The sequence below is a fragment of the Mesoplodon mirus genome (genome assembly GCF_964341445.2).
Source record: "Mesoplodon mirus genome assembly, chromosome: 2".
In the NCBI taxonomy this organism is placed as follows: Eukaryota; Metazoa; Chordata; class Mammalia; order Artiodactyla; family Ziphiidae; genus Mesoplodon; species Mesoplodon mirus.
In genome coordinates this window covers 10,837,891-10,861,688 of record NC_138977.1, presented here as the reverse complement: position 1 = coordinate 10,861,688, position 23,798 = coordinate 10,837,891, and the positions used below count along the sequence as shown (strand labels likewise).

The 23,798-nt window shown below is 36.7% G+C and overlaps 1 protein-coding gene across 1 annotated transcript in view; it reads left to right on the top strand.

Moving 5' to 3' along the window:
* Positions 1–23,798, top strand: part of SMARCA5 (SNF2 related chromatin remodeling ATPase 5) — a 47,332-nt gene that overhangs the window by 5,035 nt on the left and 18,499 nt on the right. The window contains exons 3-10 of the mRNA XM_082611631.1: positions 4,230–4,396; positions 7,006–7,106; positions 8,591–8,691; positions 9,458–9,637; positions 10,793–10,948; positions 11,047–11,178; positions 13,520–13,588; positions 16,981–17,090. Coding sequence (XP_082467757.1) covers positions 4,230–4,396; positions 7,006–7,106; positions 8,591–8,691; positions 9,458–9,637; positions 10,793–10,948; positions 11,047–11,178; positions 13,520–13,588; positions 16,981–17,090 — 1,016 coding nt within the window. The remainder of the gene's footprint in view (positions 1–4,229; positions 4,397–7,005; positions 7,107–8,590; positions 8,692–9,457; positions 9,638–10,792; positions 10,949–11,046; positions 11,179–13,519; positions 13,589–16,980; positions 17,091–23,798) is intronic.

Genomic DNA, 23,798 nt, shown 5'->3' with positions numbered 1-23,798 from the left:
TGTCACTTGAGTTTGACACCATTGACCACTCCACGGAATTTTTTCTTGCCTTGAGAGACTTTCTTTTCCATGATGATATCCTATTTAGTTGACCATTCCTTTGTCCTTCTCATTACATTCTGAACATTTGTTCTTGGACAGTTTGATCCTTGACACAGTTTTCATCTGCCATCTCTAAGTGAATACTTCAGATGCCTCCAACCATTGCATTTCCATTTGTTTCTTGGACATTTAAGTCCCTTTGGCACCTCTTATTTAGGAGTATCCAAAATTGAATTCCTTATCTCTACCCCACACTTCTACTTAGGATTATCTCAATGAATGAAACTTTCTCTTAATAAATACCCAAGCTGTTACGGTACCTCATAGTTTTAATAGTCTTGGCAAATTTAACTTCATAAATATTTCTCTTATCTTTTCCCCATCACCCTAGTTCGGTATTCTTCTGTTGCATGAATTATTGTGTTGGCATCTTTATTTGGCTCCTTTCTCATGATCTGGCTTCTTCCACATCTCTTTATGTTTTTGCAAAGTATATTTACAACACAAATCTGATTATATAATGGAGGTTTTCATGGTTCTTTACAATGCTTCTCATCTTCACGGTTCCCTTTATTGTAAATTTTTTCTCACTTCCTACAGATTTTTTAGTCTCCTAGTTTAATTTCCTTTTTCAACATCATGATCTTGAGAAGCAGTTTTCTTCTAAGCAACTTTTTTATCATCTGCTAGATCCTATTCATAGGTAAGTCTTGATATCCACTCTTCATTCTTGAACCCGGGATGCTGAGTTCTGCTTGAGAAAACTAAAATAATAGTGCTGACTGGTACCAGAATAAGTTTATGGTTTTTACTGTCTTTGGCTTTCAGTATTTATTGCTCAACAATCCCATTTAGGCATTCTAAAACTTTGCCACTCTGATTACTCCTTTTCTGCCACACGCTCATTTTCAGTCTTCCTCCACAAAGAGTTGCAGGCCCATCATCAATTCAATTCCTCTCTGTTTCCAAGCATGTATGGCTTCTACTGTCCTGGTTGTTTCCTTCTATCTCAGAGAAAGAAGCTTTTTCCAAGGCTATTGATTTTACTCTTCCATTTGATTTTATGATTCATTTCTTTTAGGTTCCTAAATCTTATTCTATTGTTTCTGCGTTTTAGGAAGTGATTTTTCTCCTTAAATCTTTTTTTTTAAATTGAGGTGTAGTTGATTTACAGTGTTGTGCCAGTCTGTGCTGTACGGCAAAGTGACTCAGTTTTATACATATATGCATTCTTTTTTTACTATTCTTTTCCATTATGGTTTAATCCCAGGAGATGGGATGTAGTTCTCTGTGCTACAGAGTAGGACCTTATTGTTTATCCATTCTGAATGTACTAGTTGGCATCTGTCAACCCCAAATTCCCAGTCCATCCCTCTTCCTCCCCTCCTCCCCGTTGGCAACCACAAGTCTGATCTCTGTGTCTGTGAGTCTGTTTTTATTTTGTAGATAGGTTCACTTTCCTTACCCCTCTTTTAAGATCTCAAGTCATTTTTATCTTAACCTTGTCATTTTTTCAAGCAACAAGGTCTTTGCCTGTTATTCCCCTCAAACCTTTGCCACAGTTCTACTGAAAGCTTATTCTGTGTGTTCTGAACTCGGTTTTTTGCAACTAGTTTGTAACCCCACCACTACTTGAGTCAATGAGAGAGAATTTTGGAAATTATGGAATCTTTTGTAAGGCCCTGGTGAAACTTACATTTAGTTCTTTAAGGCAGTAGTTCTCAAACTTGACCTTGTAGAAGATAACAGAGATCTTGGATATTTTTGGTCTGATGGATCATGAACCACACTTTGAAAAAATACCATCTTAAGACATCTAGAGCCATTAAAGGTTTTTGAGCATTAGAGAGGTGTGATAAGGGCTAAGAATTGGGGGGATCCCCTCCCTTCTCTGTTGAAACATTACCTCTGTTCGGATTTTCCTGATCTTCCTGGTTAAAATTTCAGTGCTACTTGCACTTGCCATCACTCTGCTTTATTTTTACTTCTGAGTATTCATCATTTTCTGACAATCTTACATAACTTACCTACTATGTTCTGTTTTCAATATTGGATTATAATGAAAACTTCCTAAAGAAACAAAATACCTTTTCTGGTAGACACACAGAAGTATTTTTTGAATTGAATAAGTATTTATGAAGGAAATGTTGATTTGAAAATGTTTTTAAAGAAGTGAAGAATACATATTCAGTGATTTGAATACTGTAGAGTAGCTTCTACTTTAAAATATCTAGACTCTGACCTATCTGAATTCATTTCCAGAGCTTATTTATCTTGATCCAAACATAGCTATAATAATAGATAGTCTTTTTTAAGTAGCAGCATCTTTCTCATTGCATGTTCTTGGCTTTTCTTTTATTATACATGTATTAGGAAGTGAAATTGTGCAAAATACATATATGTATATGGATCTCAGTTCAGTACTTTAAAACAGTTTTTTTTTTTTTTGCGGTACGCGGGCCTCTCACCATCGCGGCCTCCTCCGTGGTGGAGCACAGGCTCCAGACGCACAGGCCCAGCGGCCATGGCCCACGGGCCCAGCCGCTCCGCGGCATGTGGGATCTTCCCAGACTGGGGCACGAACCCGCGTCCCCTGCATCGGCAGGTGGACTCCCAACCACCGCGCCACCAGGGAAGCCCTAAAACAGTTTTTTAAGTCTTCAGAAACAAAACAACTGAAGCTTGTCATCTATAGGACATTACTAAGGAGAAACATGTTGACCTGTTGTTAGTTGTATGGATTGGGCTGCATTTGTGGTCCAGTGAGGCAGTCACCCTGTGCCTTCCTGATAGCAAATTGGGCTTCAGTTTTACCTTGGTATAGTATGTTTTCCTTTAAAAAATACATAGTTTTTAAAACATTACGATGTTTGATTATCTCTGGTGTTTGCTAGGTAAAATACTGTTTTGGAATTCATTCTAAAATTGACATTTTAAGCATTTATAGGTAGACATGTTGAGTTGAGGGTTTCTCTGTTTATTGAACTCTTGTCTTCTTGTTTCTCCTTTTTTTAACCAAACTGTTAGAGTGTCTGTAAAAAGTCTGTTGTCTGAAGGCTCTAGATTTCCCTTGTTTATTTTTTATTTTTATTATTTTTTTAAATTTTATGTAGTGTTTCACAGAACTAACCCCCGAGGTTTTTTTTTTTTTTTTTTTTTTTTTTAAATAATTCTACAGCATTTCTATTTATTGATTGATTGATTGATAGGCTGTGTTGGGTCTTCGTTTCTGTGCGAGGGCTTTCTCTGGTTGCCGCGAGCGGGGGCCACTCTTCATCGCGGTGCACGGGCCTCTCAGTATCGCGGCCTCTCTTGTTGCGGAGCACAGGCTCCAGACGCGCAGGCTCAGCAGTTGTGGTGCACGGGCCCAGTTGCTCCGCGGCATGTGGGATCCTCCCAGACCAGGGCTCGAACCCGTGTCCCCTGCACCGGCAGGCAGAGTCTCAACTACTGTGCCACCAGGGAAGCCCCACCCTTGTTTATTTTCATAAAAACTTGATTTCAGGATCTTAAATGTTTTTTGGTTTAAATTCTTTCATTCTCTTTGTGCGATAATAGGGAACATTCAAAGCAGTAGATCTTAGATACGAAAATAAGAAATGGTATTAAGAACTGCATTGGGTTAATGAATATTTCATGAACTTAATAGATGTTTTTCAAGCCTGATAGCCTTTTAAAATTTGAAACAGCCTAACTGATGAATGACCAATGCATTTTTCCCCCTTCTGAATAAATACACTTGTATTGCACAATGTCTTTTGATTTTTTTATTTGATATTTTTTCATCAACTGTATTGAAGTATAATTGACACACAATAGTTTTATGTTTGTAATTCAGTGAGTTTTGGCAAACACATGCGGTCATTTAACCACCTTACAGTCATGATGTAAACAGTTCTATGATCCCCATAACTTCTGCTCCTGCCCTCATCCCCTTGCCACTTCAGATCTGCTTTCTACGAAATCCCTACTTAGAATTTCATATAAGTTGGATCGTACAGTATGTAGTCTTTTATGTTTGGTTTCTTTCATTTAGTATAATACTTTTGAAACTCGTCTGTGTTGTTACCCATAGCAGTAGTTTGTTCCTTTTTATTTCTGAGATTGTTGTGTGGAGGCATGTTGAAACTTTGATTTCTGAAGTTGTATTAATATTCTGATAAAATGCGTTTTCAAATTTTTTGTAGCAAACTGACCGGGCAAATAGATTTGAGTATTTATTAAAGCAGACAGAGCTGTTTGCACATTTCATTCAGCCTGCTGCTCAGAAGACTCCAACCTCACCTTTGAAGATGAAACCAGGGCGCCCACGAATAAAAAAGGATGAGAAACAGAACTTGCTGTCAGTTGGCGAGTGAGTAATATTTGATACTTAATAGTTGAAGCAAACTTATTTTTGATAGTCTTCATTAGGAGCATAAAATCACTTTATTAAAAAAAAATTGTTTTGGTGCTGTTATTTATTTGGCCTGATTGGCTTGGCAGGATATAGCCATACATGTATAAATAAATAAAAATTTGCATAATGCTTTATTTTTATATGGACTGAATAGGGAATTCAGATGTATTCCACTCCTTGGAGTGGAAACAAATGCAGAGGTTAAGCGGCCTATTTAACATCACCTAGAAGGAATTAGAATAATCCAGCTTTGAATTTAGATCTGACTTGGGGTGTGCTCTAGTCTCATAAACCACATACATGCATTGAGGGTATTGCTATTATCTGAAGTCTGTGCTTGTGTGTGGATGTTGTGATGATTTATGCCACGGCAGTTTGTTTAAAATTTTTGTTACATACTTAGTTTTCTTTATATAAATTGAAGTGTCAAGGTGTATGATGACACTGTTAGGTGGTGGTTCAATATGTGTAAAGTAATTCCTACGTGTTGAATTTATAAATTCTTTTTTAGAATTTGTGCTGGTTGGATAGCTAAGATGTTCAGTTTGTAATAATAAATTTAGGGCAATCTCAGCTCCCTGGAATGGCTATATGTAATTTCCAAAGTGAAAAATGAAATGTGATCAGTAATTAAAATATGCTAGGTTATCTAAAAGAGGAGAGTACAAACTGTTATCAACACTGTTAAATTTACTACGTAGTATACAGAAACATGGAAGTATTAGCTCTATCTCGAGGGGATTATCATCAAAAAGCATATTACCTTAATTTTATTTGGGGTATTCTACTCATCTGATATATCTTTTTTGCTAATCCATTGTTTGTAACGAAAGTGCTTTTGTTTTAATACATATGAAACTTCATGAGAACTTTGCAATTCAGATGTATTTAAATTTTTCAGACTTGAAGTTTGCAGCTGTTTAAATAGCGTCAGTCTCGTGCTCTGGAAATGCAGACTGCTGTAATGGATATTGTTATGGGGTCATCAGTATGATGGCATGAGAAGAAACACTTCTATTAAGAGCCTGTAAGATAAAGATACCATGTAGTAAATAGATAAAATATTGTTCAGCTTTGATCTTATTAGTGTTGGTGAAGAAAAGGAGTCTTGGTTAATAGATTTCTTTTCTACCCATCAAACCATCTTAAATGGAAAGTTAGCTTAAGTGAAGTAATTAGGGTAATGGTACTGTCCTGTCCTTCAGTATAAGTACATATATGCTTTTTTTCCCCTTTCCATCATCCAGTTAACAATCAGTGATGCCTCAATTTGAAGTAATAAAGCATATTTCAGCTTTTATCTTCAGTTTTAACAACCATAATAATCAACTATCTTGATAATATATTGTGAAGGAGATTTTATTAAAAAAAAAACGAAGTTAAAATTCTCAGTTTATGGAGAATAACTTGGGGTTGGGGGGCGGGTAGATCTTTGCACTAAGTTTCATAGGGTTGGAATGCAGAGAAGCACAAGAAATAACACCTACACTAAGACCTTCTGATTAGAAGCACGTAAAACAAACAAAAACATCCTTGTGTTATTATTGCCTTGGCCTGCATTTCTGAGGAATATTTCTCTGTCTGGGAAGGCTGATTATCCTCTCCCATCAAGCATGTAGTTTTGGGAGAAATAAGCAGTGAGTTAGATTTAGAGGTCACAAGAGTGGAATAATCTACTGTTTTCTAATTTAAATGAAAATATTTGTTGAAAATATGAAGGTATAATTGGAAACTTGAGAATTGGGGAGTAAATAGCTTTACTTACCTGAGTCCTTTAGAGATTAAGAAATCTGGCAAGGGGCTTCCCTGGTGGCGCAGTGGTTGAGAGTCCGCCTGCCGATGCAGGGGACACGGGTTCGTGCCCCGGTCCGGGAAGATCCCACATGCTGTGGAGCGGCTAGGCCTGTGAGCCATGGCCGCTGAGCCTGTGCTCCGCAGCGGGAGAGGCCACAGTAGTGAGAGGCCTGTGTACCGCAAAAAAAAAAAAAAGAAAGAAAGAAATCTGGCAATATTGTAAGTGCAGAAAATTAGTTATTAAGAGGAAGTATCATTCTTTTGGGATGTAGAATCTGGGCAAGTGTATTTAAAATGCTTTGAGTAATTCTGATGAATCTAGTTAAGAGTCATTGCTTAAGCCCAAAGTCTCTATTCTGCATATTCTGCAGCTTTTGATGAAAGCTGTAGTTTTAAAAATGTGACTTCTGGTACTATTTGAGGTCAGGGGGCAAAATACTTAACTTTAAAATGCAAATTATGAGGTTTTTCTGACTGCATATTTCCTTGAAATTAGATTGTCACATTTATGTTTATCAGGTTCTGGTTAACCTAAGGTATTACTCTATTTTAAAAACTGTATGTGTATCTTAGAAAACCATGTAAAACATTTCAGGTTTAAATTTACTAATGATTTCTACTGTTTACTTTTTTAGTCTTAATTTACATGCCTGTTAAGAAATTATTGTGTAATCTTGGTCAGCCTCTTGACTATTATGTTGAAATAGTAGCTGGTAGTTAAAATTAAAGCCAAAACTCAAATCACTTGATTTTATTTTAAACTTGAACAGCTATCGGCACCGAAGAACAGAGCAAGAGGAGGATGAAGAATTATTAACAGAAAGCTCCAAAGCAACCAATGTTTGTACTCGATTTGAAGACTCTCCGTCATGTACGTTACACATATTTAATTACTTGATCTCTGAAACATCCCCTTTTGAGATATCCTTTGGTTAATGTTTTGGATTTTTCTTGGCTGTAATTTATAAATGCAGTTTTTAGTGATCTTTTGAAATTTATTGATAGTGAAATGAACTTCAGATATTTTTTGGATGGAAGCCATAGTATATTAGTGTGATAGTGGGGCTGTATTTCAAAGGGTCATAAAACGCCATTGTGCTTGTGGCCTGAATGTATATGTAAAACTGGGAATGAACTTTGCCTTATATTTGCCCCAGATAAGAAGACTAATGTGTAAAAAAAAGCACTTCATAAAGAGTTTTTTTTACTCATCTTCTGATTTTCTATTTGTTTAAATTTTTTTCCCAAAATGTACTTGTTATTAAAGGTTTTCCAAGAGAAAACATGGTTAACAAGGTTTAGGTTTTACCCACATATGGTCTTGGTTGTCTGGTGGCACGGTTGTCTTCACTGAAGCCCAGCGTTTTTTTTCCCGACCTCCTTTCTCTGTCTCACTTGATGACAAGTTTGTATGATCATAGTGGTTGTGAGCAAAAAAAATTTATAATAGTCAATATAGGACGTATAGTTTGGATTTGTTATCTTAATAATTAGCAAACTGAACTTCAGGGAAGATAGGATTTGGTTAGAAATTCAACAGTGTACCTCCAGATTTTTTTTTTTTTTTGCTACACAGTACGCAGTTTCCATTTCTTTTCATGAAGCTAGAGGCCAGAACCAGATCTACAAGGAGAAAGGAAATTTGAATTATTTGAGTTATCTCTTTCTCACATTCCTACATTGTAACTAGTTTTCCCAGCATTGATTAACTTTTCATCTCAAAGTGGTGTTTTTCAAAAGGGATGGAGTACATAATACATAGTTTTTTAAAAAGTTGAGTTATTTATGATTCATATACTTAATAATTATTATGGGGTGGGAAATATTTAATAAACCCTGAAAGAGATACATTTCCTTTTTGTAGGACCCCTTGGAAAAGTAAATTAAGGAAGGGTAAAGGAAAAACAGTCTCTCCTAATTCCTGTTTCCCCTTTGTTAGGACAAAAACAAAATCCCCGGAGAACCTCTGTTTAGGTCATCAAGGAAGGTGAAAACGTTTGGTTAGAAACACTTGTAGTAACATTGAAAAAGGAAATAGGCCAAAGAGTCTCTAGGACCAGTGTATGGGTAACATAGGAACTGAGGGATTGAGGTACTCTGATGTCTCCAGTCATGTTTCCTGTACGCGGTTGTCTTCCATATCTGTCATCTCCACTCCAGACCACCGCCGCCGCTACCTCCACTGATTTGAAACTTGCAAAATTCCCATTCTTAAGACCTAGTAAAGAAAGTAGTACAGTCAGAATAAACATGTGTAGGCCCAAAATTAAACCTCTGAGTATCAGATGGAGGGGGAGCTTCCCACCTGTTTTTATTGTCTTTAAAACGTGCATGTCGTTTTTCTTTTGTTCTTAGATGTAAAATGGGGTAAACTGCGAGATTATCAGGTCCGAGGATTAAATTGGCTCATTTCTTTGTATGAGAACGGCATCAATGGTATCCTAGCAGATGAAATGGTATGTGTTTGATAGCTTTGTACAAGTCCACATTTTATAATTTAAAACCTTATACATCATTAGATTTATAAAAGTTAAGGTTTGTAGCGTATAGTTTATTGATTATACTCTAGAACTGTTAGCAAACCCTCTGTCAAACTGATAAAAGCTCACTTTAGTTGCTTAAGTGGGATCTTATATCTGTACTTCAGCTGTGAGGAATTATTATCTATGAAAGTGTAATAAATTTAAAAATAATACATTTTGAGAAGCATGCCTTTGGTTGACTTTTACAATGTAATGATTTGGCCATCTCCCTTCAATTCTACAAAACACAGGTGGTGGGGTCAATTGAATGTCATCGAGAAATATTTTCTCCATGATGGTAGCTTGTACAGTTCTATCCCGTAAAACATTATATCTTGTTTACTATTTACTAGTTATGTAGTGAATGTTTTATGTTTCCCTGTAGCTATAGTGCTAAGACAATTGCTTAGAGAAAGTATGGAGTCAAAAGAAATAGGTCTCAATTCTAGCTCTGCTAGGTGACCTTGGGAAAGTCACTTAAATATCTGGGCCTTATGGAGATGGTAATAGTACATCCTTCAAAGACTTGTGAAGGTTAAATGACGTAACACTCGTAAACTTGACACATATCAAGTTTTTGCCATTTGTTAGCTGTACACATAGCTTTTCTTTTAAATGTTTCTGTATATGTCAGGAAGTTTGAATATGGAAGTCTGTTTTGTTTTTGTATTTCATTGCTTTGTGCTTATTTTTCTTTCAGGGCCTGGGAAAGACTCTTCAAACAATTTCTCTTCTTGGGTACATGAAACACTATAGAAACATTCCTGGTCCTCATATGGTTTTGGTTCCTAAGTCTACATTACACAACTGGATGAGTGAATTCAAGAGATGGGTACCAACACTTAGATCTGTTTGTTTAATAGGAGATAAAGAACAAAGAGTAAGTTTCTCATATTTCATTACATTTTTGATATTAAAAGAATTTGAATTTAGGTTTTGTGGGAGGGGGATAACTAGAGGAGGGATAAAAGGAGAGAAAAAGGGTCCAATAATAAGCTTGGTCTTCACAAATATTAGTAATTTATAAATGTATTTTTTTTGATGCTTAAGATTTATACTAGGGAAATAGAATTGTAGACTGTAGAAAGCTATAAGAATATAGTTTTCTCCTGCTTTCTGATGGTAGTTACAAAATCAAAGGCTGTGTCTCATTCTAGCAGCATTTTCTTATTTTTAAAAGAAGTTTTGAGTGTGTGAGGTGGTTAGAAATTTAAGGAGCCAGATTTTTAGATTGATGTATATAATGGTAATAGTCATGGAATAGTAATTTGTAATAGTAAATAATGTAAATAGTAAAAATGTAAATAGTAACGTGATAAGTCGGTATGATAACGATCGAAATAAGTTAAAATATTGATAAGTTGGCACATCCTTTTTGGAAGAAGATATGGAAATAATGACACTATTAAGAATATAAAATTCAGATTAAAAAATGTACTCATACTGCATTGAAGGACTATGTACCTAATTTTGTTTTCCCTGTATTCAGATATCAGTGATGACTCTAGATTTCTTTTCTCCTTTTGTATTCTAAGTTACAAAATTGCTTATTATGCTTTGAAGCCCAGTTGTTAACCAGTCCTTCTTTGCTTTAGTTTCCTCACCTGTAAAATGAGAAAATTAATAACAATGTCTTAATAGATCTATAAACATAAAAGGAATGAAAGTGCTTACTGCAAGCTAGCCTTTAGTCCTTATCTATCTTCATGTCAGAAAACTCTCTATCCTTTCCTAAACCTATGTGCTAAGAATTTAAGCACCCAGTGGAATCAAGGAAAGAAGACATTTTAAGAATTAGTCTGTTGACTTTTGCACCGAAGAATTTTGTCCGTTGGTTTTTACTAAATGGCTCTGACGTGATTACTTCATGGTTAATGAAGTTACTTTGAGCTGGTCAAGCTGCTTGCGTACTATAGATGACTCTTCTTTTTACTATTCCCACCCCCTTTTACATAGTAGATTACATCCTTGTCATCAGTAAATTTAATGTATAGTTTATTTCTGCATGATGTAAATTTTTTCTTTTGCTACACAGGCTGCTTTTGTCAGAGATGTTTTATTACCAGGAGAATGGGATGTATGTGTAACATCTTATGAAATGCTTATTAAAGAGAAGTCTGTTTTCAAGAAATTTAATTGGAGGTACTTAGTTATAGATGAAGCTCACAGGATCAAAAATGAAAAATCTAAGGTAATTTGATATTTAGATGTGCAAATCATTTGTACCTTAGTTTAGAATTTGATCGATGTACAGAATATTCATTCTAATGATGAATTTGTTTCTTTCAGTTGTCAGAAATAGTGAGGGAATTCAAGACTACAAATCGACTATTATTAACTGGAACACCTCTTCAAAACAACTTGCATGAGCTTTGGTCACTTCTTAATTTTTTGTTGCCAGATGTCTTTAATTCAGCTGATGTAAGTATTTCTTATTATTTTCTAGTTGGAATAATGTTTTTTAATACTATACATTTTTGTAATAGAATTGGCCTGCTTCAAAAATCAAACAGATGAATTCATAGAAAAAGAAATCAGATTTGTGGTTACCAGAGGCAGGGGGAGGGGGGGAATTGGATGAAGCCAGTCAAAAGGCACAAAGTTTATTGTACTTATTTATCTTCCACTTATAAATAAGTACTAGAGATGTAATGTACAGCGTGATAAATGTAGTTAACACTGCGGTATGTTATACATGAAAGTTGTTGAGAGTAAATAACAACTAAGAGTAATTAACAGTAATAAATCCTAAGAGTTTTCATCACAAGGAAAAATATTTTTTCTGTTTCTTTGATTTTGTACATATATGAGATGATGGATGTTCTGTAAACATTGTGATAATCATTTCATGGTGTGTGTAAGTCAAATCATTGTGCTGTACACCTTAAACTTATACAGAGCTGTATGTCAATTTATCTCAATAAAACCAGAAGAATTGGGCTTCCCTGGTGGCGCAGTGGTTGAGAATCCGCCTGCCGATGCAGGGGACACGGGTTCGTGCCCCGGTCTGGGAAGATCCCACATGCCGCAGAGCGGCTAGGCCCGTGAGCCGTGGCCGCTGAGCCTGTGCGTCCGGAGCCTGTGCTCCTCAACGGGAGAGGCCACAACAGTGAGAGGCCCGCGTACCGCAAGAAAAAAAAAAAAAAAAAAAAAAAAAAACCCAGAAGAATTAAAAAAAAGAATTGGCTTACCTTTCAGTACTACTTGAGATAATCATTACTTTTTCACGCCTTTAGGTAGTTAGCCTCGTGTAACCTACCATGTTTTGTATGCATCCTGAGAATTTACTTTTGTGCCTTTTGATTTTAGTCTTATTTTAGAAATCATGGTTTGTTCTCTCTGGAATGTCGTAGATTCACATTCTTATTTGGTGGTCCTGTTGGTCTGACATTGTTTCAGTGGCTCTAGGTGGACTGCTTATGTTTTTAAGGTAGTGCTCAGGGTGGTCCCCCAAGTGAATTTGCGTACTTCATGTTGCCTGTGTTTTAAGTCCCCAGGATGCCCTCTCCCCAAGATGGCCTTCAAGTTTGGTGAAATATGTCTAACCATTCTTTCTTACAGTCTAGCAAACATAGAACCTAATCCTTACCTTTGATAGATTATTTGCAGTGATGGAAATGGTTGGTTAACTATTTGAATTGTTGGTTGTACTTAGGAACATAATGTACATTATGTCGAGAGTCTGTGCTTATTAGTAATTTCATTTTTTTGTTGGACTAGAATTCATTTTTGACCCTTTGTTCCCATTGCTGGAGTGTGTGTGTGGCTTTGAAGAGCTTATTCAAATAAGTTCAAAAAAGGTGTTAATTTTGGTTTGTTGTGTTAAGTAAGGATCATTTTAAGAGTAGAGAAAATTGTATTCTTGAAAGACATTTAGTCAGTGCCATCAAGCTACTTTAGTTCTGCTTTATGTATTTTGGTTTTGTTTTTGAGATAATTTTTTTCCTACCACATTGACACTTTCATTTGTTTAATAATCTCTGCTAAAGCTTTGTTTTAGTTAACACAGTGAATTCTAAGATTATGTTTACTAACAAAGCAAATACAGTTGACCCTAAACAATTCAAGTTTGAACTGGGTGGGTCCACATTTTTTTTTTTCAGTAGTAAATACTATAGTTCTGCATGATCCACAGTGGGAGGGCTGACTATAAGTTATATGTGGATTTTCAACTGCATGGAGTGTTGGTGCTCCTAACCTCTGCGTTCAAGGGTCAGCTGTATATAATAAATATGCTAAAGAGGTAAGGATAGGGAAACTGTCCTTGTTCAAATCCTACCCAAGTACTAATGAAATACTGGTAATCTCAATTTCACTTTTAGTAAGTTTAATGAAAATTGACATTGCTCTAGAAAGCTTGTGTTTGAGTAGTCTGAATGGTCTTTGAGAACAAACTGTGAAGTGGTTTTAATTTTTAATGTTTTCTGAAACTGAAGAAGGATATTTTTTCAAGGATATTGATTTTCTAATTCTGTAAAACTTGGTTTCTAACAATTTTCTTTTCACTATGAAACTTGGCATCTGTATGTTTTTGAGAAAAATGTTAAGGAGATAATATGACTCTCAAACTAGTTCTAAAATTAATTGCTAACAATAGCGCACATGAAAAATAAGGAATTGAACTAAATGATTTTTGCGGTTCACAACTCAAACATTAAATTAATTTTAGAAATTATTGTTATATGCTATATTACTAGCATAAAGGGTATTTTGTAGTTAATATTATCTCTGATCTTAATGTATTTTTTATTTGTTAATCTAGGACTTTGATTCCTGGTTTGATACAAACAATTGCCTTGGGGATCAGAAGCTAGTTGAGAGGCTTCATATGGTAAGTATTTTGGAGTGGGGTTAGAAAGCATATTTCCAATGGGAAAAATGCTACAGATTTAATTTAGCGGATTATTTTTCTGTTAACAGAAAGCACAGTGGCTTTAGCATCAGATCTGTTTGAATTCTGCCCACTTAACTGCTTAATCTTATGGTGGGAGGAGGGGTAATATAGGCAGTTTTAGCCTTAGAACCTAGGGTGGAATACTAACTTTATGAAGGAAAAAAGTAATCCCTTAGGGTTAAAAAAAGTACAGTGGGGGAAAGGAGTTGCATAAGGACTTAATACAGATAAGTTTTAGAAGCTTAGTTCCATTTACATTTCGTAGGAGAATCTAACAGATTTTGTTCTAAAAGGCCAAAGATCCATCTGTTGTTCTTAAATCCAGTGATTGTGTGTAAGCAGTTGCTAATAGCACAGTGCGAGAAGAGTTGATATGTTTTTGCTGTGAAGTATGGCTTCGTTCCTTCCTTGGAGATTCACAAGTGAAAGTTGGTAGGAAGATAGAAATTTCTCTGATAGACCACAGATTGTGATACCCTGGGCTGCAGGGTAAATCATGTTAAGCATGACATAGACGGCCTTTCATGACCTAACTCAGGGTTCCTCAACTTTTGTTGACATTTTGGTGTAAATAATTTTTTGGAGGGCGAGGAAGGGTGGCTTTCTTGTTTGACAGCATCCCCAGGGCTTCTGCACTCTAGATGCCAGAGTATATGCCCTCATTTGTGATAATGAAAAATGTTTCTAGGCATTATAAACATGTCTTGCAGGGCAACATTGCCCCTCCTCCAAAAAGTTAACCTTTCGAGTATTTTCCAACTTCTGTTTCACTTCTTATATCAAGCTTTAATTTGCTAGAGTTGGCTGGCCCCACTGTCAGTTTTCTGTAAACGTAGTGTTAATCTCAGTCTCTCTGCTTACCTTTTTTGCCACATCTAGTATCCCCTTTCCTGCCCTCTTTTACTGATAACACCTAGGCCAAGACTCAGTGGTGATGTCACTTTCTCCACTGAATACCCAGGCTGAGGCCAGCCTAGAGACTCCTGTATATTCTATCTTTACTAATCTTGACATTCTAACGTTATAGGACTTTGCACAGGGTACTGAAATGACTTATTTACACGTTTTCCCTGCTGCATTGTAAACACAAAGGCAGAGTATGTCTTAACATTTGTTTTTGTATCCCTAGCCCAATGCCTGGCTCAAAGTGGATATTTGATTAAGGGGAAAAAATTAAAAATTTTATGAATGTTCCGATATTTCTTTCTACAGAAATTAATTTTTAAGGTACTTTAAAATTCTATGTACTGAAATTTTATTTTGTTAAACATTTGAAGATGATGATCTCCTAGACACCTTTGTTTCAATTTAGATGGCATTCAAGCATGTAAGCATTCAGATTTATCTGTTTGAAGGACTGTGGAGTGTATATGTAGGCTTTGCTTTAATAAATAGATGGGTACATGTAGGTAAAGCATACTAAAATCCACACAACAGAATACCAGTTTTGGTATTTGTTTGTTTTGTTCAGAGAGTAGTATGAAGATACTTACCAAATCAGGGGGAAAAGGTCTGGTGGCTACCATTCTGCTCTGTCCTGAAAGTCCCACCATAGCTCCTGTGATCTCAGAATGAAAGAGTATATTCACAGTCACATGGGTGTACTTAGGAATGAGATAATTCTTGTCGTATGAGTTTTCTATTGTTGCAACACCCCCCAACCCCCCAAAAACCCGCACCAAAACCTAAATTGTATGTGTTTTAATAATTCCAGAAGTTATAAGTTGGCTGAGTGGGCTCTTTGCTGGTTTTACCTGTATTTATCCAGCTGCATGTACCTGGACGGTTCTGGAAGAGGGCCAGTGGCGCTGAAGGTCCTTGCTCACGTGTCTGGCATCTGGTGCTAGCTTTCAGCTAGGGCTGCACTAGCTTCCTTATGTGATGGTATTAGAGTAGTGTTGCTTATTATTTTTCTCACCAATTTTTAATTTGTTTTGTGGTGATTATATTTTTATAAGCTAGTGTAATTAGAACAAAGGGTGACACAAATAAAAGGATATCTTCAGTTTTATAGATGTCAACTGCATATAGCATTGGTATGTCTCACAAGTATAATGTGTAAAAGAAACCAGATATAAATGAGCATGAGTCTTTGTATATAAAGTTAAAAACAGGCAGAACTAATTTATGATGTTAAAAAGTATGAATATTGCTTACCTTTGGGAAGAAAAAGGGGGGTAGTGACTGGTAAGGTTACAGAAGGATTTATGGGATGTTCTCTTTATCTAGGAGATGGTTACATGGGTATGTTTACTTGATTAAAATGCATCGAACTGTATATTCACGATTTGTATACTTTACATTTGTCTATTTCCATAAGAAAATGGTAGTAAATTTAAAAACTGTAACCATGAAGACATCTTAATGTAGACCTAGCCATTTCTTAAGTAATGTTAGACAGTCTACATGCAGGTAACTAGTTTGAGATCTGAGAGGCAATGAATGTTGAAAATATCATCTTGAAAATTTACTATTTTTAATACTTTATGACAGTATATATATATATATATATATATATATTTTTTTTTTTTTTTTTTTTTTTTTTGCGGTACGCGGGCCTCTCACTGTCGTGGCCTCTCCCGTTGCGGAGCACAGGCTTCAGATGCTCAGGCTCAGTGGCCATGGCTCACGAGCCCAGCCACTCCGCAGCATGTGGGATCTTCCCGGACCGGGGCACGAACCCGTGTCCCCTGCATCGGCAGGCGGACTCTCAACCACTGCGCTACCTGGGAAGCCCCGACAGTATATATTTTTAAAAATTTTTTGTTGGAGTATAGTTACTTTACAATGTTGTGTTAGTTTCTACTGTACAGCAAAGTGAATCAGCCATAGGTATACATACATGCCCTCTTTTTTGGATTTCCGTCCCATTTAAGTCACCACAGAGCATTGAGTGCTGTGCTACACAGCAGGCTCTCACTAGTTATCTGTTTTATACATAGTATCAATAGTGTATATATATCAGTCCCAATCTCCCAGCTCATCCCACCCTCCCCTTCTCCCTTGGTATCCATACATTTTCTACATCTGTTTCTGCTTTGTAAATAAGATGCTCTATACCAGTTTTTTCAGATTCCACATATATGCGTTAATATATGATATTAATTTTTCTCTTTCTCACTACGTATTGAAAAAATATTCATCTTAACATTACTCTTTAGAAAATCACTAATAATAAATTTTATGTTTGGCAGGAAGAAGTCCTAAGAATAATTTGATGTCCAAGAAGATACATTTCTTTTCTATGTATTTAATAGACACTTTTGAGATCCTGAAATAATGCTTATATTACAGATAAGGTCATCTGCATTTCTTTTTGCTCTTTTAAGGTTTTGCGTCCATTCCTCCTTCGTCGAATTAAGGCTGATGTTGAAAAGAGTTTGCCTCCAAAGAAGGAAGTAAAAATCTATGTGGGTCTCAGCAAAATGCAAAGGGAATGGTATGTTTTCTGAGACGTTTTTGAAATCACTCTTGATCCTGTACTAACTTTCATTTGTATTTTATTTTCCTAACTTGTGTTGTCAAGGAATTCTGTTTGCTGGATTGAACTCAGCCTAAAGAGTTTCCCAGTCCTATAATTTGATTAGGACTTGCTAATCAAATTTGTGATGCAAAGCCTTTATTAGATGACGGAATCAAGTTGGGAGGTTTATGAATTCAAAAATTAAACTTGACATTTAACAGGGATGCAATTAAAGCCCACTGCTTGGGTTTCTAAAAAAGAAGCTGTGGTGGCATAGATGTGAGACATGTGGTTAACCCAGTGGTTCATAAATACTGGCCCGTGGGCTAGTGCTAGTCCCTGATGAAGTTGGAGATTGTCGAGGTATGAGAAAACTTAAGTGCTTTCTCTTATCGCAGAAAGCTATGTTTATTTAATTTAAAAGACTCCGTTCTGAGTTGATGTTTTATTTTAGGCAGGATAAAATGTCCTTTTGTGAAATTATGGTGATGACATATGGTAGCTACTTTTACAATACTTGAATAGGACATACTAAAAAAGTTGAAAACCTTGTAAGTTTTTATTATCTTTTTCTTCTTTTCTTTTTTTTTGAATTTTATTTTATTTTTTTATACAGCAGGTTCTTATTAGTCATCAATTTTATACACATCAGTGTATACATGTCAATCCTAATCTCCCAATTCATCACAGCACCCTCCCACCCCCCTGTGGCTTTCCCCTCTTGGTGTCCATACGTTTGTTCTCTACATCTATGTCTCAGTTTCTGCCCTGCAAACCAGTTCATCTGCACCATTTTGCTAGGTTCCACATACATGCGTTAATATATGATATTTGTTTTTCCTTTTTCTGACTGACTTCACTCTGTACGACAGTCTCTAGATTCATCCACGTCTCTACAAATGACCCAATTTCGTTCCTTATTATGGCTGAGTAATGTTCCGTTGTATATATGTACCACATCTTCTTTATCCATTCGTCTGGTGATGGGCATTTAGGTTGCCTTCATGACCTGGCTATTGTAAATAGTGCTGCAATGAACATTGGGGTGCATGTGTCTTTTTGAATTATGGTTTTCTCTGGGTATACGCCCAGTAGTGGGATTGCTGGGTCATATGGTAATTCTGTTTTGAGTTTTTTAAGGAACCTCTGCACTGTTCTCCATAGTGGCTGTATCATTTACATTCCCACCAACAGTGCAAGAGGGTTCCCTTTTCTCCACACCCTCTCCAGCATTTGTTGTTTGTAGATATTCTGATGATGCCCATTCTAACTGGTGTGAGGTGATACCTCATTGTAGTTTTGATTTGCATTTCTCTAATAATTAGTGATGTTGAGCAGCTTTTCATGTGTTTCTTGGCCATCTGTATGTCTTCTTTGGAGAAATGTTTATCTAGGTCTTCTGCCCATTTTTGGATTTGTTTTTTTGGTTTTTTTGATATTGAGCTGCATGAGCTGTTTATGTATTTTGGAGATTAATCCTTTGTCCGTTGATTCGTTTGCAAATATTTACTCCCATTCTGAGGGTTGTCTTTTTGTCTTGTTTGTAGTTTCCTTTGCTTTGTAAAAGCTTTTAAGTTTCATTAGGTCCCATTCGTTTGTTTTTATTTCCATTACTTTAGGAGGTGGGTCAAAAAAGCTCTTGCTGTGATTTACGTGAAAGAGTGTTCTTCCTATGTTTTCCTCTAAGAGTTTTATAGTGTCCGGTCTTACATTTAGGTCTCTCATCCATTTTGAGTTGATTTTTGTGTATGGTGTTAGGGAGGGTTCTAATTTCATTCTTTTACATGTAGCTGTCCACTTTTCCCAGCATCACTTATTGAAGAGACTGTCTTTTCTCCATTGTATATGCTTGCCTCCTTTGTCATAGATTAGTTGACCATAGGTGCGCGGGTTTATCTCTGGGCTTTTCTATCCTGTTCCATTGATCTATATCTCTTGTTTTTGAGCCAGTACCATATTGTCTTGATTACTGTAGCTTTGTAGTATAGTCTGAAGTCAGGGAGTCTGATTCCTCCAGCTCCACTTTTTTCCCTCAAGACTGCTTTGGCTATTCTGGGTCTTTTGTGTCTCCATACAAATTTTAAGATTTTTTGTTCTAGTTCTGTAAAAAATGCCATTGGTAATTTGATAGGGATTGCATTGAATCGGTAGATTGTTTGGGTAGTATAGTCATTTTCACAGTGTTGATGCTTCCAATCCAAGAACATGGTATATCTCTCCATCTGTTGGTATCATCTTTAATTTCTTTCATCAGTGTCTTATAGTTTTCTGCATACAGGTCTTTTGTCTCCCTAGGTAGGTTTATTCCTAGGTATTTTATTCTTTTTTTGCAATGGTAAATGGGAGTGTTTCCTCAATTTCTCTTTCGGATTTTTCATCATTAGTATATCGGAATGCAAGAGGTTTCTGTGCATTATTTTTGTATCTTGCTACTTTACCAAATTCATTGATTAACTCTAGTAGTTTTCTGGTGGCATCTTTAGGATTCTCTATCCTATGTATATTATCCTATGTATATTCTCTATGCTGTGTATCTCTATGTATATTATCACGTCATCTGCAAACAGTGACAGTTTTAGTACTTCCTTTAGTAGTTCTTTTCCAATTTGTATTCCTTTTATTTCTTTTTCTTCTCTGATTGCCATGGCTAGGACTTCCACAACTTGAATAATAGTAGTGAGAGTGGACATCCTTGTCTTGTTCCTGATCTTAGAGGAAATGCTTTCAGTTTTCCACCATTGAGAATGATGTTTGCTGGGGGTTTGTCGTATATGGCCTTTATTATGTTGAGGTAGCTTCCCTCTGTGCCCACTTTCTGGAGATTTTTTATCATAAATAGGTGTTGAATTTTGTCAAAAGCTTTTTCTGCATTTATTGAGATGATCATATGGTTTTTGTTCTTCAGTTTATTAATATGGTATATCACATTGATTGATTTGCGTGTATTAAAGAATCCTTGCATCCCTGGGATAAATCCCACTTGATCAGTGGTGTATGATCCTTTTAGTGTGTTGTTGGATTCTGTTTGCTAGTATTTTGTTGAGGATTTTTACATCTGTATTCATCAGTGATATTAGTCTGTTATTTTCTTTTTTTGTAGTATCTTTGTCTGGTTTTGGTATCGGCGTGATGGTGGGCTCATAGAATGAGTTTGGGAGTGTTCCTTCCTCTGCAATTTTTTGCAAGACTTTGAGAAGGATGGGTGTTAGCTCTTGTCTAAATGTTTGATAGAATTTACCTGTGAAGCCGTCTGGTCCTAGACTTTTGTTTCTTAGAAGAGTTTTAATCACAGTTTCAATTTCATTGCTTGTAGATTGGTCTGTTCATATTTTCTGTTTCTTCCTGGTTCAGTCTTGGAAGGTTATACCTTTCTAAGAATTTGTCCATTTCTTCCATATTGTCCGTTTTATTGGCATAGAGTTACTTGTAGTAGTCTCTTAGGATGCTTTGTATTTCTTCGGTGTCTTTTGTAACTTCTCCTTTTCCATTTCTAATTTTACTGATTTGAGTCCTCTCCCTCTTTTTCTTGATGAGTCTGGCTAATGGTTTATCAATTTTGTTTATCTTCTCAAAGAACCAGCTTTTAGTTTTATTGATCTTTGCTATTGTTTTCTTTGTTTCTATTTCACTTATTTCTGCTCTCATCTTTATGATTTCTTTCCTTCTACTAACTTTGGGTTTTGTTTTTCTTCTTTCTCTTGTTCCTTTAGGTGTAAGGTTAGATTGTTTATTTGAGACTTCTCTTGTTTCTTGAGGTAGGCTTGTATTGCTATAAACTTCCCTGTTAGAACTGCTTTTGCTGTATCCCATAGGTTTTGGATTGTTGTGTTTTCATTGTCATTTGTTTCTAGGTATTTTTTTATTTCCTCTTTGATTTCTTCAGTGATCTCTTGGTTATTTAGTAATGTATTGTTTAGCCTCCATGTGTTTGTGTTTTTTACGTTTTTTTCCCTGTAATTGATTTCTAATCTCATAGCATTGTGGTCAGAAAAGATGCTTGATATGATTACAATTTTCTTAATTTATTGAGGCTTGATTTGTGACCCAAGATGTGATCTATCCTGGAGAATGTTCCATGCGCACTTGAGAAGAAAGTGTAATCTTCCGTTTTTGGATGAAATGTCCTATAAATATCAATTAAATCTATCTGGTCTGTTGTGTCATTTAAAGCTTGTGTCTCCTTAGTAATTTTCTGTTTGGATGATCTGTCCATTGGTGTAAGTGAGGTGTTAAAGTCCCCTCACTATTATTGTGTTACTGTCGATTTCCTCTTTTGTAGCTGTTAGCAGTTGCCTTATGTATTGAGGTGCTCCTATGTTAGGAGCATATGTATTTATAATTGTTATATCTTCTTGGATTGATCCCTTGATCATTATGTAGTGTCCTTCCTTGTCTCTTGTAACATTCTTTATTTTAAAGTCTATTTTATCTGAAATGAGTATTGCTACTCCAGCTTTCTTTTGATTTCCATTTGCATGGAATATCTTTTTCCATTCCCTCACTTTCAGTCTGTATGTGTCCCTAAGTCTGATGTGGGTCTCTTGTAGACAGCATATATATGGGTCTAGCTTTTTTTCAGCAAGCTTGTGTCTTTTGGTTGGAGCATTTAATCCGTTCACGTTTAAGGTAATTATCGATATGTATGTTCCTATGACCACCTTCTTAATTGTTTTGGTTTGTTTTTGTAGGTCCTTTTCTTCTCTTGTGTTTCCCACTTAAAGAAGTTCCTTTAGCATTTGTTATAGAGCTGATTTGGTGGTACTGAATTCTCTTAGCTTTTGATTGTCTGTAAAGCTTTTGATTTCTCCATCGAATCTGAATGAGATCCTTACTGGGTAGAGTACTCTTGGTTGTAGGTTCTTCCCTTTCATCACTTTAAATATGTCACGCCACTCCCTTCTGGCTTGTAGAGTTTCTGGTAGAAATCAGCTGTTAACCTTATGGGAGTTCCCTTGTATGTTGTTATTTTTCCCTTGCTGCTTTCAATAATTTTTCTTTGTCTTTAATTTTTGCCAATTTGGTTACTATATGTCTCGGTGTGTTTCTCCTTGGGCTTTTATCCTGTATGGAACTCTCTGCGCTTCCTGGACTTGGTGGCCATTTCCTTTCCCATGTTAGGGAAGTTTTCTACTATAATCTCTTCAGATATTTTCTCGGGTCTTTTCTCTCTTTTCTCCTTCTGGGACCCCTATAATGCGAATGTCAGTTACGTTTAATGTTGTCCCAGAGGTCTCTTAGGCTGTCTTCATTTCTTTTCATTCTTTTTTCTTTAGCCTGTTCCGCAGCAGTGAATTCCACCATTCTGTCTTCCAGGTCACTTATCCGTTCTTCTGCTTCAGTTATTCTGCTATTGATTCCTTTTAGTGCATTTTTCATTTCAGTTATTGTATTGTTCATCTTTGTTTGTTTGTTCTTTAATTCTTCTAGGTCTTTGTTAAACATTTCTTGCATCTTCTCGATCTTTGCCTCCATTCTTTTTCCGAGGTCCTGGATCATCTTCACTCTCATTATTCTGAATTCCTTTTCTGGAAGGTTGCCTCTCTCCACTTTGTTTGGTTGTTTTTCTGGGGCTTTATCTTGTTGCTTCATCTGGTACATAGCCCTCTGCCTTTTCATCTCGTCTGTCTTTCTGTGAATGTGGTTTTTGTTCCACAGGCTGCAGGATTGTAGTTCTTCTTGCTTCTGCTGTCTGCCCTCTGGTGGATGAGGCTATCTGAGAGGCTTGAGCAAGTTTTCTGATGGTAGGGACTGGTGGTGGGTAGAGCTGGCTGTTGCTCTGGTGGGCAGAGCTCAGTAGAACTTTAATCCGCTTGACTGCTGATGGGTGTGGCTGGGTTCCATCCCTTTTGGTTGTTTGGTCTGAGGTGAGCCAACACTAGAGTCTACTGGGGATCTTTGGTGGGGCTAATGGCAGACGCTGGGAGGGCTCACATCAAAGAGTACTTCCCAGAATTTCTGCTGCCAGTGTCCTTGTCCTCACGGTGATACACAGCCACCCCCCACCTCTACAGGAGACTCCAACACTAGCAGGTAGGTCTGGTTCAGTCTCCTATGGGGTCACTGCTCCTTCCCCTGGGTCATGATGTGCACACTACTTTGTGTGTGCCCTTCAAGAGTGGAGTCTCTTTGCCCCAGTCCTGTCGACGCCCTGCAGTCAAATCCCACTAGCCTTCAAAGTCTGATTCTCTAGGAATTCCTCCTCCTGTTGCTGGACCCCCAGGTTGGGAAGCCTGACGTGGGGCCCAGAACCTTCACTCCAGTGGGTGGACTTCTGTGGTATAAGTGTTCTCCAGTTTGTGAGTCACCCACCCAGCCATTATAGGATTTGATTTTACTGTGATTGTGCCCCTCCTACTGTCTCATTGTGGCTTCTCCTTTGTCTTTGGATGTGGGGTATCTTTTGGTGAGTTCCAGTGTCTTCCTGTCAATGATTGTTCAGCAGTTAGTTGTGATTCTGGTGCTCTTGCAAGAGGGAGTGAGAGCACGTCCTTGTACTCCGCCAGCTTGAACCAATTCTCACTGTGGTTTCAATTTTCATTTCCTCCTCTTTTTGTCTTTTTTAAAAAGTTTTATGGGTATCTGAAATCTAAAGGGCTGGAAACCGCTGTCTTAAGTGTAGTGTTCAGAGGAGGGGAATAAATACCCACTGTGTTCTTTCCTGGTTATACCACATCTCAAGTATAT